At 46.5% G+C, this 24,291-nt stretch overlaps 1 protein-coding gene across 1 annotated transcript in view; it reads right to left on the bottom strand.

Annotated features, from left to right (window-relative positions):
• Window positions 1-1,960: 1,960 nt before the first annotated feature.
• The window catches only part of Nlrp3 (NLR family, pyrin domain containing 3), a 34,211-nt gene continuing 11,880 nt past the window's right edge, over window positions 1,961-24,291 (bottom strand). Inside the window, exons 4-10 of the mRNA XM_013015424.1 lie at window positions 22,043-22,156; window positions 17,557-19,263; window positions 14,120-14,330; window positions 10,181-10,351; window positions 8,464-8,634; window positions 2,451-2,621; window positions 1,961-2,135 (exon numbers count right to left, since the gene is read on the bottom strand). Coding sequence (XP_012870878.1) covers window positions 1,961-2,135; window positions 2,451-2,621; window positions 8,464-8,634; window positions 10,181-10,351; window positions 14,120-14,330; window positions 17,557-19,263; window positions 22,043-22,156 — 2,720 coding nt within the window. The remainder of the gene's footprint in view (window positions 2,136-2,450; window positions 2,622-8,463; window positions 8,635-10,180; window positions 10,352-14,119; window positions 14,331-17,556; window positions 19,264-22,042; window positions 22,157-24,291) is intronic.

Genomic DNA, 24,291 nt, shown 5'->3' with positions numbered 1-24,291 from the left:
AGAAAGAAAGAAAGAAAGAAAGAAAGAAAGAAAGAAAGAAAGAAAGAAAGAAAGAAAGAAAGAAAGAAAGGAAGGAAGGAAGGAAGGAAGGAAGGAAGGCAGGCAGGCAGAGAAAGAGAAGAAAAAGAAAGTGGAACAGCGCATATAATGATGATCTGTGGGGAAGTGAGAAAAGGAGAAAGAGGTGCTGGGCTTCTGTCTTCTGTCGGCCAGTGAAAAACAGCCTCAATGAGAAGACCAGTGAGCAGATGACTTCGGGCTATGTGGGAACAAGACAAACGGACGTTGAAGGAGAGAGAGGTTCAGACAGAGGCAACAGCAAGTGCAACGGCCCACAGATGACTGTGTGTTTTCACAGACCACTATGATTGCAGAAAAATAAGAACGAGAAACAGGCAGATGACCCTTACACTTGCCAGCGATCTCAGCAGCCACCGTGAGTCTGAAGCTCTTGCTCTGAGTGTGACAGAAAGGCACTGGAGGGTGTTGTCGGAAGTGACGTGATCTCACTCAGCTTTCAACTACCACAGGAAGAACTCTAGCATGGGGTGGTCTGTGAGGAGGCTTCCACTACCGTCCAGACAAGACATGGCGGTACCGAGCCTGGTGAGAGCCATGAAGCCCACAGGTGCTCGGAGAGTGAGCACTCTGTGAAAGCAGGCCTGACAGGGCATGCTGGTGGATCCGGAGTGTGTACAAGGAGAAGAGAGGTCCAAAACCACACCAGGATGGTGTACAAGGAGAAGAGAGGTCCAAAACCACACCAGGATGGTGTACAAGGAGAAGAGAGGTCCAAAACCACACCAGGATGGTATACAAGGAGAAGAGAGGTCCAAAACTACACCAGGATGGTGTACAAGGAGAAGAGAGGTCCAAAACCACACCAGGATGGTGTACAAGGAGAAGAGAGGTCCAAAACCACACCAGGATGGATTTTCCCTGAGCAATTATGAGGAAGCAGCAAGCCTCAGACAGGAGAGAATAGCATGAGTTAGGGTTTGAACACAAACAGTTTGGGAGGCCATTAAACACCACAGTGGAAAGACCAGAAAAAAAAATCCAAGGAGAGTGACCATGCAGGCGAGCAATAGAAATGTCTTCAGTGGGAAATGCGTCGGTCATGGCTGACAGAAGTCATGAGACTCATAGAAGTTTCTTACGAGGGCGGTGGTGAGACTGCACTGAGGGCAGAGAAGAACCGGTCACTGCTGCTGAACTTCTGCTTCTAGAGCACTCTGTTACTATTTAGAAACCCTCAGAAATGAGAGCGCTATTCACATTAAGTGAAGCCCTTTAAAGTGAATCATAAATTAGTCCTATAAAGAGCATAAATAAAACAGTGTTTCTTTCTAGACTACAGGTGGAAAGTCTTTTCACAGGCAATTGAATCTTTGTGTGTGTGACCAGTCTGGTACTTGGATTTGAGGCCTGAATGCTGTCCCCTAGATTTCCCACTCAACGTTGACACTATGCTTGAGCCACACCTCCACTTATGCTTTTTGGTGATTAATTGGAGATAAAAGTCTCAGACTTTCTCGTCTAATGCTAGCGTGAAACTAAAATCCTCAAATCTCATTTACTGATCCTGAGCTGCTAGAAATACAGGCATGAGCCACCAGGGCATGGCTGATTCTAGATTATTCTAAATATGTGAATGGTGTTGAACATTCATCTCATTTCCTATTTGCTCTATTTTTAAAAATCTGCAATGGGGGTGGGGGAGAACGGGTGAAAATGAGGGAGGGGATAACACTGTTCAAAAAGAAATGCATTCATGACCCTATCTATGTAACTGTAACTCCTCTGTGCATCACATTTACAATAAAATTCTTTAATAAATAAATATTTCTTTAAAAAATCTGAAATAACTGGCTCCAGCCCAGCCCAACCCTAGGTACAAATGAATCTAGAGAAAACCTTCCAACTCCTTGAACTCTTCCCGCCAAGCCCGAGAGCCCACTTACTGCAAACTCTGCAAGAGGCAGCCCTGCTGTCTCAGGACCTCACAGAGCATCATGACCCCCAGATCTCCAAGGTCGTTATTGCCTAGGCTCAGCTTTCGGAGGCTCCTATTGGAGGTCAGGATTGTAGAAAGATCCCAGCAGCTGTGTGAAGTGAGGCTGCAGTTGTCTAATCTGCCAGAAACAGTGATTTAAAGAAAACACCTTTTAGCCATTCCCCAAGGCCCTAAGATTTTAACCTGTATTATTTCCAACACCAAAAAAAAAAAATGTTGTCTTCTCCAAACACGTGCATGCCATACCAATTCTGCTTTTCTGGGTACAGAGGATTGTGGTGACAGGAAGCCAACTTCCTGTCTACAAAGTTCCACCTCGTACCATGATCCTGGAATAAGCCAAACCCTAGGACACCAGCTTAGCTAGAGATTGTCTCAGGATTGCTCCCCACAGAACTCTACTTTTCCACCACATAAGCCCGTCATGACTCACTCCAACATCTGAAGCTTGCAGTCAGGGTGCAAGAGCCCTTCACACAGTAGCTTGAGCCCTCCGTCTCCAAGGGCGTTGCCTCGAAGGTAAAGGTGTGTGAGGCTGTGGTTAGCTTGGAGTGCAGAAGACAGAGCTGAACAGCAAGCTGATGTAAGGCCAGAATTCACCAACCTGCAGAGAGAACAGAAAGAAGGGCCTTTGCTGAGCAGCCTCTCCCAGACATTGCGCAGACCCTTTATCACGGAGCCTCACTTACAGTCTAACCTGCTACAACCTGCAACTTGAAAGTCAGAAGGCAGCATCTTGGATTCAGTCTGAGTGACACAGGACTCCCTGTCTCTGAATCCCACCAAACAGAAAAGTGATGGTCTCCGCAGATGCTTTGCTGGGATTCGAACAACAGAAAGAGTAAAGGCAAACAGACACAGATTCCCCATCACACCACCCCTCTTTACGCAGATTCCCCGGGCAGTGGATGCACCTTAGCACTACTTTCAGAAAGATACCCAAGTTACTCCCAGGTAGTAATGAATGACCCTGACACTGGCAGAGACCTGTCTTATTTGATTGTGATATAACCCTAACAAAAAAATATGTAGCAGCCGAGGGGCCAGTGGCTTATGCCTGTAATCAGCTACTCAGGAGGCTGAGATCTGAGGATCGAGGTTCAAAGCCAGCCCTGGCAGGAAAGCCCATGAGATTATCTCCAATAAACCACCAAGAAACTGGAAGTGGCGCTGTGGCTCAAGTGGTAGAGTGCTCGCCTTGATCTGAAGAGCTGAGGGACAGCGCCCAGGCCCAGAGTTCAAGACCCATGACTGACCAAAAAGGAAACAAGAAAGGAAAATCAAGTCATTGCAGCCAATCCAACCAACCCACAGCATCAGGTAACTGCAACCTGCGGAGTTTGCTGGTCTCAGCCAATCTGTGCAGCTCAACGCTCCTTCCTGGGCACAGACCTCTTGCCATGCATTGTAATCAGTCAGCTTACAATGTTCTTTTTTCTTCTTTGGTCAGTGTAGCACTCTACCACTTTGAGCCACAGCTCCACTTCCCAAATCATAATTTTCAATTTTTTTTTGTCAGTCATGGGGCTTGAACTCTGGGCCTGAATGCTGACCCCCAGCTCTTCATCTCAAGGCTAGCTCTCTACCATTTGAGCCATAGCACCACTTCTGGATTTCTGAGTGGTTTATTGGAGATAAGAGTCTCACCGACTTTCCTGCCCAGCTGGCTTTAAACCGTGATCCTCAGATCTCAGCCTCCTGAGTAGCTAGGATTACAGATGTGAGCATCGGTGCCCAGCTCCAACTCATAATTTTCTATTAATATTCTGCCTAATGTCACAAAACTTTTATAATAATGAGAATTTATTAAATCTATTACATGACATTAAAAAGGATTATCTTATTGAATTATTACAACCTTAAGATGAAAGTACTACCTTTATTCCCAATTTTAGGTTAGGGAAACAGAATAATACTTAAAGAGTAAGTGAGAGCTTCCAGACTGACAATGGGAAGAAGGAGGCTGGGGTAATCAACTTCTCAACAAGGAAGACAAAAATACAAGGATAAGAAAGAGCGAGGGCGTGTGACTCTGAGGGACTCGGGAAAGGGGACAGGGTCGGCGGCCTCACTGCTGCAGCAGCAGTGCAGCAGCATCACAGTCGGAAGGTCCTGAGTTTGAAGCACAGAGGGGCAATGAAGTTTTCTTACTCAACCCCAAAGAAGAGAAGCAAACGAACAGAAGACTTTTGGGCTGGGAATGTGGCTCAGTAGTAGAGTGTTTGCCAAGCATGCATGAAGCCCTGGGTTCAATTACTCAGTACTATATAAACAGAAAAAGCCAGAAGTGGTGCTGTGGCTCAAGTTGTAGAGTGCTAGCCTTGAGCACATGAAGCTCAGGGACAGTGCCTGGGCCCTGAGTTCAAGCCCTAGGACTGGAAAAAAGAAAAGGAAAAGGACAGGATTAAGGATGGCTGGTGTGCTAATCTAAAATATAGCATTTTCACTCTGACTTCAAAAACAAAGAAAAAAATTGTTTTTGGTCGGTTGTGGGTCTTGAACTCTAGGTCTGGGCGCTGTCCCTCAGCTCTTCAGCTCAAGGCGAGCACTCTACCGCTTGAGCCACAGCATCACTTCCGGTTTTCCATGGTTAATAGGAGATAAGAGTCTCACAGACTTTCCTGCCTGGGCTGGCTTTGAACTGTGATCCTCAGATCTCAGCCTCCTGAGTAACTAGGATTACGGTTCAAAGCCAGCCCATGCAGGAACTTCCATGACACTCTTATCTCCAATTAGCCACCAGAAAACCAGAAATGCTGTAGCCTTGAACTGAAGAGCTGAGGGACAGCCTGGGCCCAGAGTTCAAGCCCCAAAACTGACAAAGGAAACAAAACAAAAAAAAACAGCCTTAATAAATGCAACAGTGGTACTCACTAGACACTATGTTCTTGTGGGTAGGGATGGGAGGAGAAAACTGGGGGAAAGTGAGGAAGGGGTGACATTATCCAAAAAGAAATGTGCTCTTGGCCGGGTGCCAGTGGCTCACACCTGTCATCCTAGCTACTCAGGAGGCTGAGATCTGAGGATCGCGATTCAAAGCCAGCCCAGGCAGGAAAGGCCATGAGACTCCTATCTCCAATAAACCACCAGAAAACCGGAAGTGGCGCTGTGGCTCAGTTGGTAGAGCACTAGCCTTGAGCTGAAAAGCTGAGGGACAGCACCCAGGTCCAGAGTTCAAGCCCCACAACCCACAAAAAAAAGGAAGAAGAAGGAGAAGAGGAGGTGGAGGAAAGGAGGGGGAAGAGGAGGGGAGAAGGAAGAGGAAGGAAAAGAAAAAGGAGAAGAGGAGAAGGCAGAGGGGAGGGGGAGAGGGAGGGGATAGGGAGGAAGGGAAGAGGGGGAGGAAGAGGAGGAAGAGGAGGAGGAGGAGAAGCTTTGTGAAAATAGGGCCTTGTTTTGTTTTCCTTACTTCTGCCATTAGTACCCAAAACAGGACCTCCAGCCTATATAGAAAGTGGAGGCCAAATGGATTTTTTGTTGCCTTTTTTTGTTGTTTTTTTGGGGGGATCGGGTCGTGGGGCCTGAACTCTGGGCCTGGGCGCTGTCCCTCAGCGCTTCAGCTCAAGGCTAGCACTCTACCACTTGAGCCACACCGCCACTTCCGGCTTTTTTTCTTTTTGCTTATGTGGTGCTGAGGAGTCGGACCCAGGGCCTCAGGTATGCAAGGCAAGCACTCTACCACTGAGCTACCTTCCCAGCCCCTGGATTTGTAAAATAAACAAAAAATAGTGGATCCCAAAATGCTGAGGAGAAACAATAAGCTAGCAGAAGAAATCATAGGGCTGCATGCAGTATTCTTCCAGGAGAAAGATCGGATAGTCAAACATTTGTCACTTCTCTACGGCAAAACCATAGGGGCTGCATGCAGTATTCTTCCAGGAGAAAGATCCGGATAGTCAAACATTTGTCACTTCTCTACGGCAAAAACATTCTAATTTCTTTCTTCTAACTTTTTGGGATCTACACTTCACAATTACTATTGCTTCATCTTTCTGAGGCCAACCAAAGTAACTATGGAAGAGTGACAATACATGGTACGTGCAGAAATTATTCAGAGGTATTGTGTGGGGGGAGGGGGTTCAATTCCTCAGTACCACATAAACAGAAAAAGCAAGACAGAAGTGGTGCTGTGGCTCAAGTAGTAGAGTGATAGCCTTGAGCAAAAGAAGCTTAGAGACAGAGCCCAGGCCCTGAGTTCTAGCCCCAAAACTGGCAGAAAGAAAGAGAGAGAGAAAGAGAGAGAGAGAGAGAGAGAGAGAGAAAGAAAGAAAGAAAGAAAGAAAGAAAGAAAGAAAGAAAGAAAGAAAGAAAGAAAGAAAGAAAGAAAGAAAGAAAGAAAGAAAGAAGCAAGCCTGGCGCCGGTGGCTCACGCCTGTAATCCTAGCTACTCAGGAGGCTGAGATCTGAGGATTGAGGTTCAAAGCCAGCCCGGGCAGGAAAGTTCATGAGACTCAGATTTATCTCCAATAAACTGCTAGAAAACCAGAAGTGGCGCTGTGGCTCAAGCGGAAGAGCGCTAGCCTTGAGCTGAAGAGCTGAGGGACAGCACCCAGGCCAGAGTTCAGGACCCATGACCGGACCCAAAAATAAATAAATAAATAAATAAATAGGAAGGAAGGGAGGGAAGGAGGGAGGGAGGGAGGAAGGAAAGGAAGGGAAGGGAAGAGGAAAGGAAAAAGGAAGAGGGAAAGGAAGGGAAAGGACAGGAGGACAGGAAAGGAAAGGAGAGCTAGCTTGGGCTTCAGAAAGCCTGAGGCAGGTCCTCAGGCAGCGGCGGCCCTGGGGATGAAGGCAGGGCCAGGATCACCAGGCTGTGTGTGCGCTCTGCGGCCCTGGGGATGAAGGCCGGGCCAGGATCACCAGGCTGTGTATGCGCTCTGCGGCCCTGGGGATGAAGGCCGGGCCAGGATCACCAGGCTGTGTGTGCGCTCTGCGGCCCTGGGGATGAAGGCCGGGCCAGGATCACCAGGCTGTGTGTGCGCTCTGCAGACTTGCACCCTTTCATCTAGGTGTCCTGAGGCAAAGTCAGACACTCCTGGGCCTCATTTTTCTTTTCCTCAAATCAGGAGTCCCGGTAACCATTTTTGCCTCATCTTTCTGAGGTCAACCAAAGTAACTCACAGAAGAGTGGTGTTACACGGTAAGCTCATGAATTATTTGGGGTATTTTCTTTTTGGTGTGTGTGTGCGTGTGTGCGTGCGTGCGCGCGTGTGCATGTGTGCGTGTGCACGCACCAGTACTCAAGTTGAACTTTAGGCTTGAGTGCTCTCTCAGCTTTTTCACTCAAGTCTGCTGCTCTAACACTTGAGCCACAGCTCCAGTTCTGGCTTTTTGGAGGTTAACTGGAGAGAAGTCTCATGAACTCTCATGTCCAGGCTGGCTTTGAACTGTGATCCTCGTATCTCAGCTTCCTGCTAAGACTATAGGCAGCCAACTGATACTTTCTAGTCTTATTTGCTGCAGAATTCCAACTTCAAAACCTGGATACAACTGCCAAAAGATTCTGAAATTGTCCTTTGCTACTGCCACAGGAAGCAAACATTGTACCATGCAGTTCAAAGAGAGACATTAAAAAGCCAGCCCTTACCGGAGAGAGCATAACTAAAGAGGTGGAGATGCTAATTTGCATTGTGGTTGGGGATCCAGGGACAGGAAGACCTAAAACGTAAGTGCTGTAACTGGGGAATGGGGCTGGAGTTGCTTCTTGGACCCCTGGAGAGAAGGACAAGGACCAGTGGCACAGGAACCCGTGCTACATGGAGAAGAGCTCTCCCAGGGCAGTAACCTTGCGTGCCTGCAAGACTGCAGACATACCATGGGCAGCCATCCATGGGACTGCTTTGCAAGTCACCACCCAAGGGCTACACAATCTAAAAGGTTTCTTCCCGTTCTAAGAACCCTCAATTCTATCATCTTAAATTGACATAAATTATTAACAATAATCAAGGGGGCCCTCTGTATGTTTGGGGAATTGATTACACGACTCTCACAGGAACTAAAACCCACAAGTGCTCAAGTTCCTTATATAAAATGGCTTAGTATTTGCATATTACCTATGCACATCCTCCACATACTTTAAATGATCTCTAGGGTCTGTATAGTATCTAATAGAATGCATGCTGTTACACTATATATAATTGTTATGATGTACCGTTTAAGGAGTGATGACAAGGTAAAAGTTTACATATTTCAATGATATAATATTTTTCAAATATTTTTATTCACAGTGGTTAGCTGAATATGCAGTGCTGATCCTGTAAATATAGAAAACCACCTGTATTCAGCAACACACAGCTAATGCTTCAAACCCTTTCTGATCTTGTTATTACTGGTCTCTACCCTCAGCTCCACCCAGTTAACTTTTTTTAAGAGTAACCCCATCTGTATTTTCCAAATAATTTATCTTTGCGGAGGATTTTCCTTTCTGCTGAGATACAAAGACTTACCCCAGTTTCTGCAAGTTACATTGCGGATGCTTCACCTTTTCACATAAAATTCCAACTCCCAAATCTCCCAAGGCATTTTCCCCAACATAAAGTCTGGTCAGGGAGCAGCTGGTGCTGAGGACGGTCGCCAGATCCTGACAACAGGCCGATGTGAGGCAGCAGCTGACCAACCTTCCATAAAGACAGGAGACAGTCAGGGTCACGTCTGTCACCCCCTCCACCACACACTGAGGTTCACACATAGGACGAGGGTGCTCGGTGTAGTAACAGGTAAGCACCTTCCAAACGCGTCTTCCTGCCCCTACAATCATGGGATGGGGGTGGGGACGCTGGGGGGGGGGGCCGCACATGCGCGTGTGACAGTACTGGGGCTTACACTCAGGACATGTGCCTTTTTTGTTCACAGCTGGAGCTCTACCACTAGAGTCCCTCCTCCAGAATGGTTGCTTTACTGGTTAATTGGAGACAGAGTCTTGTGGAATTTTCTACCCAGACTGTCTTTGAACTGGGATCCTAAGATCTGACTCGGGTAGCTAGGATCACAGACATAATTCAGCAGTGTCCAATAACAAATATATGAGGGTTTTTTTGGTGGTGGAGCTTGAACTCTGGGTCTGGGCGCTGTCCCTCAGCTCTTCAGCTCAAGGCGGGTGCTCTACTGCTTAAGCCACAGGGCCACTTCCAGCCTTTTCTATTTATGTGGTGCTGAGGAATCGAATCAAGGGCCTCAGGCATGCAAGGCAAGCACTCTACCACTGAACCACCTTCCCAGCCCAAATATATGATTTGCTAAATAATAAAAATAGCAGCAAATAAAACATATAAATAAATATTATTTATTTATGGTGATAAACTTATTACAAATAAATGTATGGAGCTGGATGCCAGTGGCTCATGCTGGTAATCCTAGCTATTCAGGAGGTTCTGAGAGTCTCCAGTTAATCATAAAAACTGCCAAAAGGGCCTGGGAAGGTGGCTCAGTGGAAGAGTGCTGGCCCAGCATGCATGAAGCCCTGAGTTCGATTCCTCAGTACCACAAACACAGAAAAAGCCAGAAGTGGGGCTGTGGCTCAGGTGGTAGAGTGCTAACCTTGAGCAAAAGCAGCTCAGGGACAGTGCCCAGGCCCTGAGTTCAAGCCCCAGGACTGGCAAAAAAAAAAAAGAGAGTGAGAGAGAGAGAGAGCGCATCATTGTTTTCCACAGTTTTGCATTCACTAGCAATGCACAAAGCTCTAATTTCTCCCATTCTTGGCAACTCTACTTCACTAGGGTTTTTTGTGTTTGTTGTTGTGTTTTTTTCTATAATCATTATGGTAATGAGCTAGGCCTGCCATTTTTTGGCACTTTTTCTCTTGTTTAGAACCCAAGTCATTCAGAAGCGGTCAGTGACAAACGCAGTGTTTCAGCCTGATGTGAAGGCTGAAGGCTCATGTCCTAAAGCACTGTATCGCAGTAGTTCTGTTTTCTCAGCTATATCATACATACCTTAAGGGCAACCATCTTTTTTTTTTTTTTGTCATTTGCTGGACTGTCATATGTGGCTTTCCTCACGCAAGCACTAGCTGACTAAATGACTGGCAAGCAAACAGATGAGCACGGGAGCGCTTGGGGCAGATAGGGGCTGTTCTCACACAAGAACACCAGCTCCTGGTGTTCTCACTGAAGTCAGAGCTCTCCAAACAGACAGAGCTTCTAAGAGACATGAACGCAAACTCACCAGAGTTTCTTCAGATTGCAGGATAGATGCTTCAGCCCCACACACAAGAGTCTGATTCCAAAGTCTCCCAGGGCATTGTCACTCAGGTCCAATTCTATCAGCTTCTGGTTGCTGCTCAAGACTGAGGAGATGTCAAAACAGCACTGATGGGAAAGGCCGCAGCGTCCCAACCTTCATGCCAAGTACAGAAGCAGAGCGTCAGAGGCCTCTCACCGCTCTCACAGTTCAGAGCTTACTTAAGGTCATGTGCTGAGGCTACCTTGTGGAAGTGGGGTCTGTGAATGAAGCAAAGTCACGGGACGTGCACCTTGGAGGGAATACTGGGGTCATGGTCTCCTCTCTCTCTCTCTCTCTCTCTCTCTCTCTCTCCACTATGATGTAAATAAACTCCTCAGAATAAACCCTTCTGTTTGTACATTGCTTTTCTGAGACTGTTTGTCTCATGGATAGAGGACTGACTCCAACTGTCCCTCCTTACAGTCCTCCCTCGGTTTCTTCACCAGGAAGGGGCTTGTGTAACAAAGTTCATGGCAGGCAGCTCATCTGACCAGAGAGTTCCTGACACAGACCAAGACACAGCATTCCCAGGCTCACTGGCTCACAGCCTGAGGACACAGTGTTCAGGGCTGGGCACTGTAAATAATGCCAGGAATGTCATGATCCACCCACAGGTGCACAAATAGAAGCCTGTGGTTTCCATTTCTTTGGTATTTCTAATAGTTGAAGTACCAGCACTGGACACTGATGACATAGACTTCCTGGCCTTGCCAACATTGTTCCTCTTTTTTGCTAGCTGACTTAATCTGGGCATTCCATCTGTACTGAAGGAGAAATTAAGAGAACAGGAGCTCTGGTTCTTGATTTGTTACATATTATTGTTTGCGTATGGGTTGTTCTACAAGGGTTCATGTGTCAGATACTTGATTTGCAGGGATATAGGGAGATTGTGGAACCTTTAAAGGTGGGGCTAAATGCAAGGTAATTCTGTCCTCCAAAGAAATTAACATAGTTCTTATAGGATCCCATTAGTTCCTACAAACAACTAATGATATGAAGAGCATGAACTTTCCCCACTTTCTGGTTTTCTTTCTCAGTATATGATCTCCCTCTCTGGCCCACATTCCCACAGTGAGGTAATCCACCATATTCCCTCACCAGACTGCTTGGACTTTCAGACTCTAAAACTATGAGCTAAAGAAATCTCTTTAGAGCCAGGTGCCAATGGCTCACGCCTATAATCCTAGCTACTCAGAAGGCTGGGATCTAAGGATCGCAGTTCAAAGCCAGCCTGGGCAGGAAAGTCTATGAGACTTTTATCTCCAATAAAGCACTAGAAAACCAGAAGTGGCGCTGTGGCTCAAGCGGTAGAGCGCTCGCCTTGAGCTGAAGAGCGCAGGAACGGCACCCAAACCCAGAGTTCAAGCCCTCGACCAACAACAACAACAAAAAAAACTCTTTTACTTTTTCTTTACTTATTTTTGTTGGTCATGGGGCTTGAACTCTGGGCCTGGACACTGTCCCTCAGCTCTTCAGCTCAGGTAATTGCTCCACCACTTGAGCTACAGAGCTACTTCTGGTTTTATGGTGGTTTATTGGAGATAAGACTCTCATGGACTTTGCTGCTGGGGCTGGCTTTGAACCATGATCCTCAGATCTCAGCCTCTTGCGTAGCTAGGATTATAGGTGTGAGCCACCGACACCCAGCTTCTTTACTTTTTAAAGCATCCAGCCTTCAGCATTTTGCAATACATTTTACAACTATACACACACACACACACACACACACACACACACACACACACACCATTAGCGCTAGCAATTTTCACCAATCATGGAAGGGAAAACATCATTCTAATGCCTTTCCAGGCCAGTAGTTCATCCTAGAGCCTTTCAGACCACTTCCTTTATGTCCTCATCTTCATACCAACTCCCAGCAAATCGCTAGATCACTCCTCATCTGCAAAGCATGTCATTATCTTCCGTGCCTCCTTGTCTCCCATGTGGAGAGCACATGGGAGAGGTCATGCAGATAATATTATCAGGAGAAACAAGGCTCCGTGCCAAAACCAAAATTCCAGAGCCCGGAAGATGAAAGAACATTTATAATTCATCAAGAATTAAGAAAAAGCACTTAAACAGCAGAACAACACAATCAAATTAAAATCTTCTATCTTTGCATGGAGGAACACCTCTGTAACCTCAGAAAGCAGAGGCAAGTAGACCTCAATTTCCAGGCTAGACTCACTACATAGAGAAACCTAGTCTCAAAAAATAATAATAAGCTTGGGGCTGGGAAGGGGCTCAGTGGTAGAGCGCTTGCCTTACATGCACAAGGCCCTGGGTTCGACTCCTCAGCACCACATCAGCAGAAAAAGCTGGAAGTGGCTCTGTGGCTCAAATGGTAGAGAGCTAGCCTTAAGCTGAAGGGCTGAGGGACAGCGCCCAGGCCCAGAGTTCAGGCCCCACGACTGACCAAAAAAAAAAAAAAAAAACAGACACAAGAGGTCGGGCACTGGTGGCTGAAACGTGCAATCCTAGCTACTCAGGAGGCTGAGATCTGAGGATTGTGCAATGGTTCAAAGCCAGCCCAGGCAGGAAAGCCTGTGAGACTTATTTCCAGTAAACTAGTCAGAAAAAGCGGGAAGTGGTGCTGTGACTCAAATGGTAGATAACGCACACACATGCATGCGCACACACTCACACACACACACAAGGCACAGGAAAGCATCTGTGACATTTCAACCTATACAAACATTGTGCTGTGCTCTAACTCAGGAAGCCATGATGGTCTCTGAGGAAACTCTCCAATTATCATCTAGGAACAGAGCCCATAAGGAAATGAAAGGCACTCAGAGTTGTAGACTTTTTGTTTTACTACTGAGAAATGACTCTTCTCAGTTCCTCTTCATTTTTCCCCATCAAAACTCCCCAAACTGACCTCCACTACATTCTGTCTCCCCACGTACAGTGACTGGAATATGTCCTCCAAAAGTTCTTGTGTGGAAATCCTACCCAGAAGGCCACAAATAACAACTGTGATCTCCAAATACTAATTATGTTAAAATGAGCTGTTGGTTTGTGATTGCTTCCTTGTAAGAGCCAGGTGAGAGCCAGGTACAGGTGGCTCAACATGCTTTTCATCCTAGCTACTCAGGAGGCTGAGATCTGAGTATCCAAGTTTGAATCTAGCAGGGCAGGAAAGTCCGTAAGACTCTTATCTCCAATTAGCCATCCAAGAAATCTGGGACTGGAGCTGGAGCTGTAGTGGTAAATCACCAGACTTGAACAAAAAGCCTGGCAAGAGCTCAAGGCTCTTATGTTCAAGTTCCAATACTGGCACTTATTTAAAAAAAAATGAGGGCTGGGAAGGTGGCTCAGTGGTAGAGCGCTTGCCTTGCATGCATGAGGCCCTGGGTTCAATTCCTCAACACCACATAAGTAGAAAAGGCTAGAAGTGGTGCTGTGGCTCAAGTGGTAGAGTGCTAGCCTTGAGCTGAAGAGCTGAGGGACAGCGCCCAGGCCCAGAGTTCGGGCCCCTTGACTGAGCGGGAAAAAAAAAAAAGCTAAAAAAAAATGAGGTTAGCACATCGATACTGTGTAAAGTTATCAGCAGAAAGGGGTTATCTACAAGCCAAAAGGTGAGTGCTGCCAGGCACTGTAGCTCACGCTTATAACCCTAGCTACTCAGGAGGCTGAGATCTGAGGACCACAGTTCAAAGCCAGCCCAGGCAGGAAAGTGCATGAGATTCATCTCCAATTAACCACACAGAAAACGGGAAGTGCAACTGTGGCTCAAAGTAGCAGAGAACTGACCTTGAGCAAAAGAGCCCAGGGATAGCGCCCCCTCCCCCGCCCCGACAGACAGACAGACAGACACACACACACACACACACACACACACACACACGCACGCACGCACGCACACACATAGGGACTTACCACAGTCTCCGAATGTTACAGCCAGGATTCTGGAGTGTTTCGCACAACACCCTCATCCCTGGGTCCCCCAGCACATTGTCGCTGAGGTCTAGCTCAGTTAGACTCGTGTTACTGCTCAGAACAGAGAAGAGGCCCCGACAAAAACTGGACGTTAGACAGTAGTTCACCACTCTAGAAATGAGAAGGCAGAAGAACAGAAAAGAACACTGATCTCTAACAAGAACAAACGAGTAAGAGCCAGGGTGCTTGGCACCGTTCATACAAATGATTCCCAGGAGGAGGACATGGTGGCACCATCTTTTTTTTTTTTTTTTTTTGCTGGTCATGGGGCCTGAGCTCTGGGCCTGGGCGCTGTCCCTCAGCTCTTCAGCTCAAGGCTAGCACTCTACCACGTGAGCCACAGCGCCACTTCTGGCTTTTTCTGCTTATGTGGTGCTGAGGAATTGAACCCAGGGCCTCATGCATGCAAGGCAAGCGCTCTACCACTGAGCCACCTTCCCAGCCCGGCACCCATCTTTAATCTCAGCACTCAGGAAGCTAAGGTAGGGAGGATCTCAAGTCAAGGCCAGCTGGGCTGTACAGGAGGATCTTGTCAAGGAGGAGGAGGAGGAAGAGGAGGAGGAGGAGGAGGAGGAGGAGGAAGAAGAAGAAGAAAAGGAAAAAGAAGAAGAGGAAAAGAAAAAAAAGGGATGAGGGAGCCCTCCTGGGGCTTAAGAAGTAGATCACAAGTCCAAAGAATATTCATGGAGGAGCGAGAGGGTAGGTGAGACTTTGAAGAGAACTTCTACCTTTTGACAAAAAACTGAGAGCCTTTGGCCAGTCGCGAGCATCCACCCTCCCTCAGCAGTCAGCTGACCTGTCCTAGCTTGGACCCTCTGGAATTACTGCTCTAAAAAGAGACTGTCACATGGTGAAAGGGATGTCACTGATCAAGATGCATCACATCTGTAAACTGCTTTTTAATGGCAATTCCTGTATAACTACTCAAAGATAATAATATTTTTTTTCCAGTTGTGGGGTTTGAACTCTGGGCCTGGGCACTGTCCTTGCGCTCTTCAGCTCAAGGCCAGCGCTCTACCACCTGAGCCACAACAACACTTCCTGTTTTCTAGTGGTTTATTGGAGATAAGAGTCTCACAGACTTTCTTGCCCGGGCTGGCTTTGAACCGTGATCCTCAGATCTCAGCCTCCTGAGTAGCTAGGATGACAGGCATGAACCACCAGTGCCCGGCTTAATAAAATAATTTTTTTTTGGTCCCATCATGGGGCCTAAACTCTGGGCTTGGGCGCTGTCCCTCAGCTCTTCAGCTCAAGGCAAGTGCTCTACCACTTGAGCCACAGTGCCACTTCTGGCTTTTTTCTTTTGCTTATGTGGTGCTGAGGATTTGAACCCAGGGCCTCAGGCATGCAAGGCAAGCGCTCTACCACTGAGCCACCTTCCCAGCCCAATAAAATAATTTTTTAAAAGAAAGAAGAAAGCCTCTCGCATGGGCTGCACAGCAGCAGAGTACATTCTCAAAAATCCTGATACCAGGGCTGGGAATGGCTCAGTGGTAGAGCGCTTGCCTTGCATGCATGAGGCCTTGGGTTAGATTCCTCAGCACCACATAAGCAAAAAGAAAAAAGCCAGAAGTGTTGCTGTGGCTCAAGTGGTAGAGCGCTAGCCTTGAGCTGAAGAGCTGAGGGGCAGTGCCCAGGCCCAGAGTTCAGGCCCCACGACCGGACCCAAAAAAAAAAATCCTGAAACCAGGCTGTGCCCATAGATATAAAGTCAGAATCTCTGAGTCAGATCATTCTATATTAATTTTAAGCCATTCCAGAAATTCACATTTAAATTACCTGAAGCTCCTGTTAAAATGCAGTTTGAGCTGGGAACTGGTGGCTCACACCTGCAAACCCAGCTACTTGGGAGACTGAGGTTGGGAAGATCATGGTTCTAGGCTAGTCTGGATGGGAAAGTCTGTGAGTCTCCTTTCAATGGAAGAAGCTGGGCGTGCCTGCCATCTCAGCTACTGTAGAACATGAAAAATAGGGGGATCGTGGTCCAGGCACAAACACAGGAAAGAAGCAAGACCTTGACTCAAATATTCAGTGCATTGCCAGGTGCTGTGGCTCACACCTGTAATCCCAGCTACTCAGGAGGCTGAGATCTGAGTGTCTTAGTACAAAACTAGCCCAGACAGGAAAATCTGTGAGACTCTTAACTTCAATGAACTACAAAAAAAAAACAAACTAGAAATGGAGCGATGACTCAAAAATGGTAGCATACTATAAATAAATAAATAAGTGATCAATGCAAAAGTTGGGGCTGGGGCTATAATTCATTTAAATGGAGTGCAAGGTCCTGAGTGCAAACCCCATACTGCCAAAAAAAATTTAAACTGAGGAATCTGACTGCAAAGGTCTTCAATTCTGCACCTAGTATCACTTCACCACTGGTCTTTCCGAAGGTTCTAGAATCCAAAGCAATCATTACCTTTTCTGTGAATGTCATCTAGAAAGATGGATGCGTACCTCACTTCTGACCAGAAACTTTAGCCAGGCCCTGTAAACCATCACTTTCTTCAAAGGTGCATGATCTTGGTCATACCTCTTGTTCGCTCCTCTTTTCTTTTAGGACCTTAAGGAGCATGTCTTCCTTCTTTTCAGTCTCCCTCCCTTGTACCTCCCTCCCTCATTACTGTCACCTGAATGCCCATCTCTCCCCTGTCTAAATGAATAAGTAACAAAATCATCTTGACCCCCTAGCCCCCAGGGTGATGGCATTAGGAGATGAGGTCTGTGGGGTGATTAATCATGGTGCTCCATAAGTGAGCTTAGTGCCCTTATAAAAGGGAGCTTAAAAGAGCAGTCTTGCTCCTTCAATTAGGGCAGGACATAGCACAGAGGCTCCAGCCTCTCAACCATGGTCTTCTCAGCTTCCAGCTTGTAATAAATTGATCTTGGGCTGGGAAGGTGGCTCAGTGGTAGAGCACTTGCCTTGCATGCTCGAGGCCCTGGGTTCAATTCCTCAGCACCACATAAGAAAAAAGCTGGAAGTAGCGCTGTGGTTCAAGTGGTAGAGCGCTAGCCTTGAGCTGAAGAGCTGAGGGACAGCGCCCAGGCCCAGAGTTCAGGCCCCACGACCGGACCCAAAAAAAAAAAAAAAGAAAGAAAAATGAACTAAAAGAATGAACTAGAGTGAACATTTGCACACCCGCTCCACATCCTGATTCATTGTGCTGAACTGGCATTCCTTCCCAAATGTGAGTGTCCTATATTCTGGGAGTATTGAGTCTGATGGCGTTGCTATGTAGCTTGACAGTTATAGTCAGAAAATGTTCAAAAGAGAGAAAAAAGAAGGCACCAAGCAAGGTAGCCAGAAAGCAGCTGCCATGTTCTACCCCCTTCTGGAGGTCACACTCCTTACGTGTGAGCGCTGGTATCGCGGGCCAGGCCCGCGTGTGGACTGTCTTCCTCCTCCTCTTCTTCCTCCTTGGGCGAGTTATGGAGAAAGCCCAGGGAAAGTGTTTCTACTCTGCGACAGTTCTCAATGCAAAATGAAGAAACCATGTGGTCCATTCTGGTGGAGAGGTTGACCTCAATTTTGGGGAAGTGGTCCATGGCCCTTCTCACAAAGTCCTCCTCCTGCATCTCATACAGGCAATAGAACAGCTCCAGCTGGCTGGGCTGCATCTGCAGCTTCTTGGCCTTGGCTTTTGCTTCAATCCATTTCAGCAGCTCCAGTCTGATTTGCTGGGAGATCTTACAACTTAATTTCTTCTCCAAATAAGAGGTTCTCTCCTGATTTACAAGGCCAAAAAGGAAGCGGACCACAAAGATCAGATATCCCTTTTCGAATTTGCCATAGTTTTCCAGGAGGACCGCCACATCTCGGTGTGGAAGCTCTGAACAACTCCCAGACTTGCTCCTTGTCATCGCATTGTCTTCTTCCTCTTCCAGCAAATAGTACATAGCAGCAAAGAACTCCTGGAAAGTCATGTGAATAAAGCTGTAGAATTTCTCACAGTCTACTTCCTTCTGGAACACGTTCATCCTCAGGAAAGCAGACACATCCACCTTCTGCAGGCCGTGATTCCTGAGGTCACATTCCTCAAATAAAATTTTCTGGTTCCAGATTCCATCAGCAGCCAAAGAGCAGAGCCCACGGAGGTTGGCATGGAGGTGGGGCTCTTGGCCCATTCCTCGGGACTGCAAGAGACTGGACAGGAAAAAGACATAGACTGCAGTGGTGGTCTTAGAGGTCTGAGCGAGGCTCTTGCCACTCTGCATCTGCTGCATTAGCCCTGTACACACAATCCAGCACACCAAGGGGATGAAGCACATGGTGAAGAGGACCTCATTCTCCTGGATCAGCCTGAAGGCCTCACTGGCCTGTGCTTCATCTGAGAAATACTTGAAGAAATACTCCTTCCTTTTGGCTTCAGAGAAACCCAGGATCTCTATGTGACGTGGGTGGTCCAGCAGGTGCTGCAGCTTCTCCAGGGCCACTGGTCTCGTAGTGATGAGCAGAGAGGCCTCAGGCAGCAGCTTCTTTCTGATGAGGCTGCTCAGGAGAATGTCCCCCCTCTCAGCCTTCTGCCAGTCTGTGCAGAGCGCTCCTATGTGCTCATCAAAGGCCCCCTGGAGCTCGTCAAAACCATCCATGAGGAAGAGGACCCTGGAGGGCTTGTGCATGATCTTGCACAAGGGTGGGTTTGGGTCAGGGCAACAGCTGACAATCAGGTCCCCCAGGCTCCTCGACATCACAAGGCTCACCTCGCGACAGTGGATGTAGAATAAATAGTCAAACTTATCTTGGAACAGCTTCCCTGATGCCCAGTCCAGCATAATCTTCCTGGCCAGAATTGTCTTCCCAATGCCTGCCGCTCCCTGGAATACCACCGTGTTCACAGGCTCAGAGTGTTCATCATCGGGGTCAAACAGCGATTCCAGCTTAATAGGACTCATGGGGCTGTCCCATGTCTTGGTCCTGCCAATGGCCAGCAGCTCATGCTCCCTCTCCTGCTGGCTTGGGTGCTCCTTGACCAGCTGCAGCCGCGTGTAACGTTTATTGAGATTCACACTCTCACCTAGACGCGCATTCCTATCTTCAATACAGTGGAATCTACTTCTCACATGTCTTCTGTACTTCTTACAGTAATCTATGACAGAGACAGAAAGTCAGAAGAAGTAGCCTACACATATCTGAGATGAGCAACAAATAAGCTTGAAAAAATACATTCAAAAAACAAACATAATAATCCTGTGCCCTAAGAAGGAGTATTGAAACAGACTCTGGTGGCTCATGCCTATAATCCTAGCTAATCAGGAGGCTGAGAACTGAGCATTCTGATTTGAAGCCAACTCAGGCTGAAAAACTCCATGAGATTTATCTTCAATTAATCACCAAAAAGCTGCAAGTAAAGATGCTTCAAGTGGTAGAGCACCACCTTAAGCAAAAATGCCAAACCCCTACTCAGGAGGCCGAGATCTGAGGATCGCGGTGCAAAGCCAGCCTAGTCAGGAAACTCCATGAGATTCTTTTTTTTTTTTTTTTGTCGGTCATGGGACTTGAACTCTGGGCCTGGGTGCTGTCGCTCAGCTCTTCAGCTCAAGGCAAGCGCTCTACCACTTGAGCTACAGCGCCACTTCTGGTTTTCTGGTGGTTTATTGGAGATAGGAGTCTCACAGTCTCTCCTGCCCAGGCTGGCTTTGAACCGCAATCCTCAGATCTCAGCCTCCTGAGTAGATAGGATTACAGGCGTGAGCCACCAGCACCTGGCTTCTCCATGAGATTCTTAATCTCCAATAAACCACTTAGAAAATCGAAAGTGGTGCTGTGGCTCAAGTGGTAGAGCCTCACCTTGAGCTTAAGAGCTGAGGGATAGTGTCCAGGCCCAGAGTTCAAGCCCACAACCGAGGAAAAAACAAAACAAAACGCCAAACCAGAGTGCAAAGGCCCAGTACTGGCATAAAAATAAAAAGGCGTGTTTGGGGGACACTAAAAACTGTGAAGTTCCAAGAACACAAATGCAATGTGAGCACTGACTGTGAACTAGAGAAGCAGACATGTGTTACTCCTGTTTGCAAATGTGAATCAATGAAACATAAGATACAGACTCATATTAAAGCAAGTTTGCATTCCTACGAAGGAAAATAAGGGGTTGGAGATGTGGCTCATGTAGTAAAGCACCAACCAGTAAGCAAAAGCATCAGATACTGAATTCTGGTACCAGTCTCAGAAAAAAAAAAAAAGCCGGGCACCAATGGCTCATGCCTGTAATCCTAGCTACCGAGGAGGCTGAGATCTGAGGATCACGGTTCAAAGTCAGCCCAGGCAGGAAAGTCCATGAGACACTTATCTCCAATAAACCACCAGAAAACTGGAAGTGGTGCTGTGGCTCAGGTAGTAGAATACTAGCCTTGAGCTGAAGCGCTGAGGGACAGCGCCCAGGCCCAGAGTTCAAGCCCCATGACCAACCAAAACAAACAAACAAACAAACAAAAGAAAAAGAAAACAGATTTGCAACCTAGAGAAAATAGCAGTTAGGGAGAGAAACAGAAAGAGTAAGGTTTCTAGTATCTTGGCTCTGAAAGGCCCCCAAAATCTAATGCCCAGTGTTTTATATACACAACTAACTAAAAGACAAGTGTACATGCAGCCACCAGCCAGAAAATCTTGTTTGAATCTTACACCATTAGTCTGAAGCTCATATCATTTTTTTTGTGGGGGGGGGGCTGGGCACTGTTTCTGAGCTCTTCAGCTCAAGGTGAGTGCTCTATCACTTGAGCCACAGCACCACTTCTGGTTGTCTGAGTGGTTTATTGGCCTAAGATTCTCACGGACTTTCCTGCCGGGCTAGCTTTCAATAGAGATCCTCAGATCTCAGCCTCCAGAGTAGCTAAGATTACAAGTGTGAGCCACCAGCACCCGGCACTCAAGTCATTTTTGTGTATGTGTGCTGGTCCTGAGACTTGAACTCAGGGCCTGGGAGCTGTCCTTGAGCTTCTTTTGCTCAAGGCTTAGTGCTCTACCACTTGAGCAATAGTTTTATTTTCTGCTTTTTTGGTAGTTTATTGGAGATAAGAGTCTCATGGACAGGGGCTGGGAAGGTGGCTCAGTGGTAGAGTGCTTGCCTTGCATGCATGAGGCCCTGGGTTCGATTCCTCAGCACCATAAGCAAAAAAAGGCAGAAGTGGTGCTGTGGCTCAATTGGTAAAGCACTGGCCATGAGGTGAAGAGCGCAGGGACAGCACCCAAGCCCAGAGTTCAAGCCCCATAACCAAAAAAAAAAAAAAAAGAGTCTCATGGACAAACTATGCAACGGGTGGGCAGGGGCAGGAGGAGGGAAATGGGGGAAAGCAAAAGAAGGAGTGACACTGCCCAAAAAGAACTGTACTCATTTTAGCAGTGCACCAGTGGCTCACACCTGTCATCCTGGCTACTCAGAAGGCTGAGATGTAAGGAGCACAGTTCAAAGCCAGCCCAGGCAGGAAATCTGTGAGACTCCTATCTCCAATCAACTACTTAGAAAAGGCCAGAAGTAATTGTAGCTCAAGTGGCAGAGCACTATTCTTCAGCACAAAGAGGCTCAGGGACAGACTCAGGCCCTGAGTTCAAGCTCCAAGACTGACAGAAAAATAAAAATGAAGTTTACTCATTACTACCTGATTTATGAAATTGTAAACCCTCTACACAACACATCAATAATAACAATAAAATTATATTTTTAATAAAACCTCCCGTTATTTCTGGGACTCCAAGTAGCAATGAAAATGAGTTTGCTTCTTCAGCTAGCCGTGGATCTCCTAGCACTAGCCTTGCAACACACCCCAGGCAGCAGGAGCATGTGGAAGGGCCAAGTCACCCTGCTACTCGGCTGCACAGGGTCTCCTGATACAGCTCTGAAAACAACTAGAAGCAGCACTCCAATTGCTTACCTTTCTTTTTCTTACAAGCTGAGATTCTGGAAAGGAACCCCAGTAAACCTATCCACTCCTCTTCAATACTGTCTTCTTGGCACACCACAGTGAGACTGGAATCATGTGTATTATCTGAACAGAAAAGGGAAAAACGCAAAGTGTCAAAACCCAAAACCCCTAACTCAGAGGACGTAATTGAGAACCAGTCTAGCAATTGGCGTGGTTCAGATGCTCCTGTCCTAGGTATCTCCTGAATAAAACACGGCTCAGGGCTGCAGATGACATGTGTGATGTCAGAATTACACATGGGAGTGTTGTGGCATACCTCACTTTGCAAGGATGGCCATCAGCTACCTGCCAAGCATTCTGTACCCACTATATTCAGTCTCAAGTCTTCTTTTCCAGGCCCAGAAATCACCAAACACGTACAGCAGGCAATGGTGCATTTACTCTCACCTGTTTCTGGCAGTATCTGGCTCCCTGATGTTGAGGCCATTCCCAAAAATCTCCAGTGTCCTCAAGATGGCCATGGACCAAGAAGTGTCCCCCCTTCCCTGATTTCACTTAACTGCAAACCATTCTACCCACATCTTGAGCTTTCTCCTCTAGGTTTCTAGATCAAACCTACCAACTATCATGTAACTGTGACCTCTCTGTACATCATCTTTATAACAACAATAAAAAATTAAGATACATTCATAAACTGATGTGTTTAATAGAAACTTCCTTGTATAGGTAAAGATAATAACATTTAAAATTACATACTCATAAAAAATAAAATAAATATAATAAGATAAACCACCAACTGGATTTATGTATAGTTCAGTAATTCAAAATCCTGATTGACTTGCCTAGCATCCATAAAACCCTTGGGTTCCATTCTTCACTACCATATAAACAGAAAAGGCTGGAAGTGGTGCTATGGCTCAAGTGGTAGAGAACTAGCCTTGAGCAAAAGAAGCTCAGGGACAGTCCTCTGAGTTCATCCCAGGACTGACAAAAAAATTAATTATTTATTTAGAAAAGACTGGCTCCACAACTCTACCCCCAAATGAAGAAATTTTATTCTAATCTCTCTGAGAAGCCCAGGCACTATGACGTATTAAAAGTTTCCAGGTGATTCCAAATGTAACTATAGCTAAGGATCACCAATCTAAACACCACTAATAACATATCCAAAAAAAAGTGTTTGATAGGAGAAATTTGGGCATGACAGAATAAAAGATAATCATCCAGAAAACACAAAAGCCAAGTGGGCAGGAGCCTAACAGCCAGATGGCTTCTGGTAGGTGAGAACTTAGTCTGAGGGCAAATACTATTGGCAATCTGGTCATAAAGTAAAATCTAAATATTAACTCAAAACCTGAAGCAATTCTTACCCAAAGTGTCTCCTAACCCAGAAAAAGAATTTCAGCAGACAGTTTCTTTCCATTCAAATGCAAGCCAGACACCGGGGACTCACACCTATAATCCTAGCTACTCAGAAGGCTGAGATCTGAGGATTGCGGTTCAAAGCCAGCCCAGGCAGGAAAGTATGTGAGACTATTGTCTCCAATAAACCACCAGAAAACCGGATGTGGCACTGTGGCTCAAGTGGTAGAGCACTTGCCTTGAACTGAAGAACCCAGGCCCAGAATTCAAGCCCCACGACTGACAAAAAAAAAAATGTAGATACACAAGTCAGCATGACCTAGCAGTTAAGACCACTTAGCATTTAGTCCAGTTGACCAGAATGAAATATGCACAATCAGAACCTCTTCTAACTTACTTTCACCCACTTGAAAGAAGGGAAAACACAGTAAGTACTTCGTGGGTTTGCTGGATAAACAAAATGCAAGATACTGCCTGGCGAAGTATTTCTACCTTAATTTGAGTATGAAAATACAAGCACTGTTACAATTGTATTATTATGTGCAATGGTAGAACAACCTCTGTCTCTTCAGACCGATACCACTTTTCTATTTCCCCAACACATTTCCTGTTTCCCATCTTGCTGTGTGCCTCATTATCTTTGGTGCACTTTATTCTTTCTTTCCCCAATACCAGCTAAGCATCATCACCTGTGATATTCAGGGCTATTCTGAGGTCTTCTTAGCATACTTCCCTTATGTGGAAAAAACAAAAGAACAAGACTCTCCCCCAACATATACACGGGGATTAAGATAATTTCTTTGACTGAGCATAGCAGCACACACTTGTAATCTCAGAACTCTGGAGACTGAGGTTGAGGATAATAAGCTCCAGCCAGCCTGGGATGCATAGTAAAA

The sequence above is a fragment of the Dipodomys ordii genome, unplaced genomic scaffold (assembly GCF_000151885.1).
Source record: "Dipodomys ordii isolate 6190 unplaced genomic scaffold, Dord_2.0 Scaffold27, whole genome shotgun sequence".
NCBI lineage: Eukaryota > Metazoa > Chordata > Mammalia > Rodentia > Heteromyidae > Dipodomys > Dipodomys ordii.
This window is presented reverse-complemented; position numbering and strand designations above follow the sequence as displayed.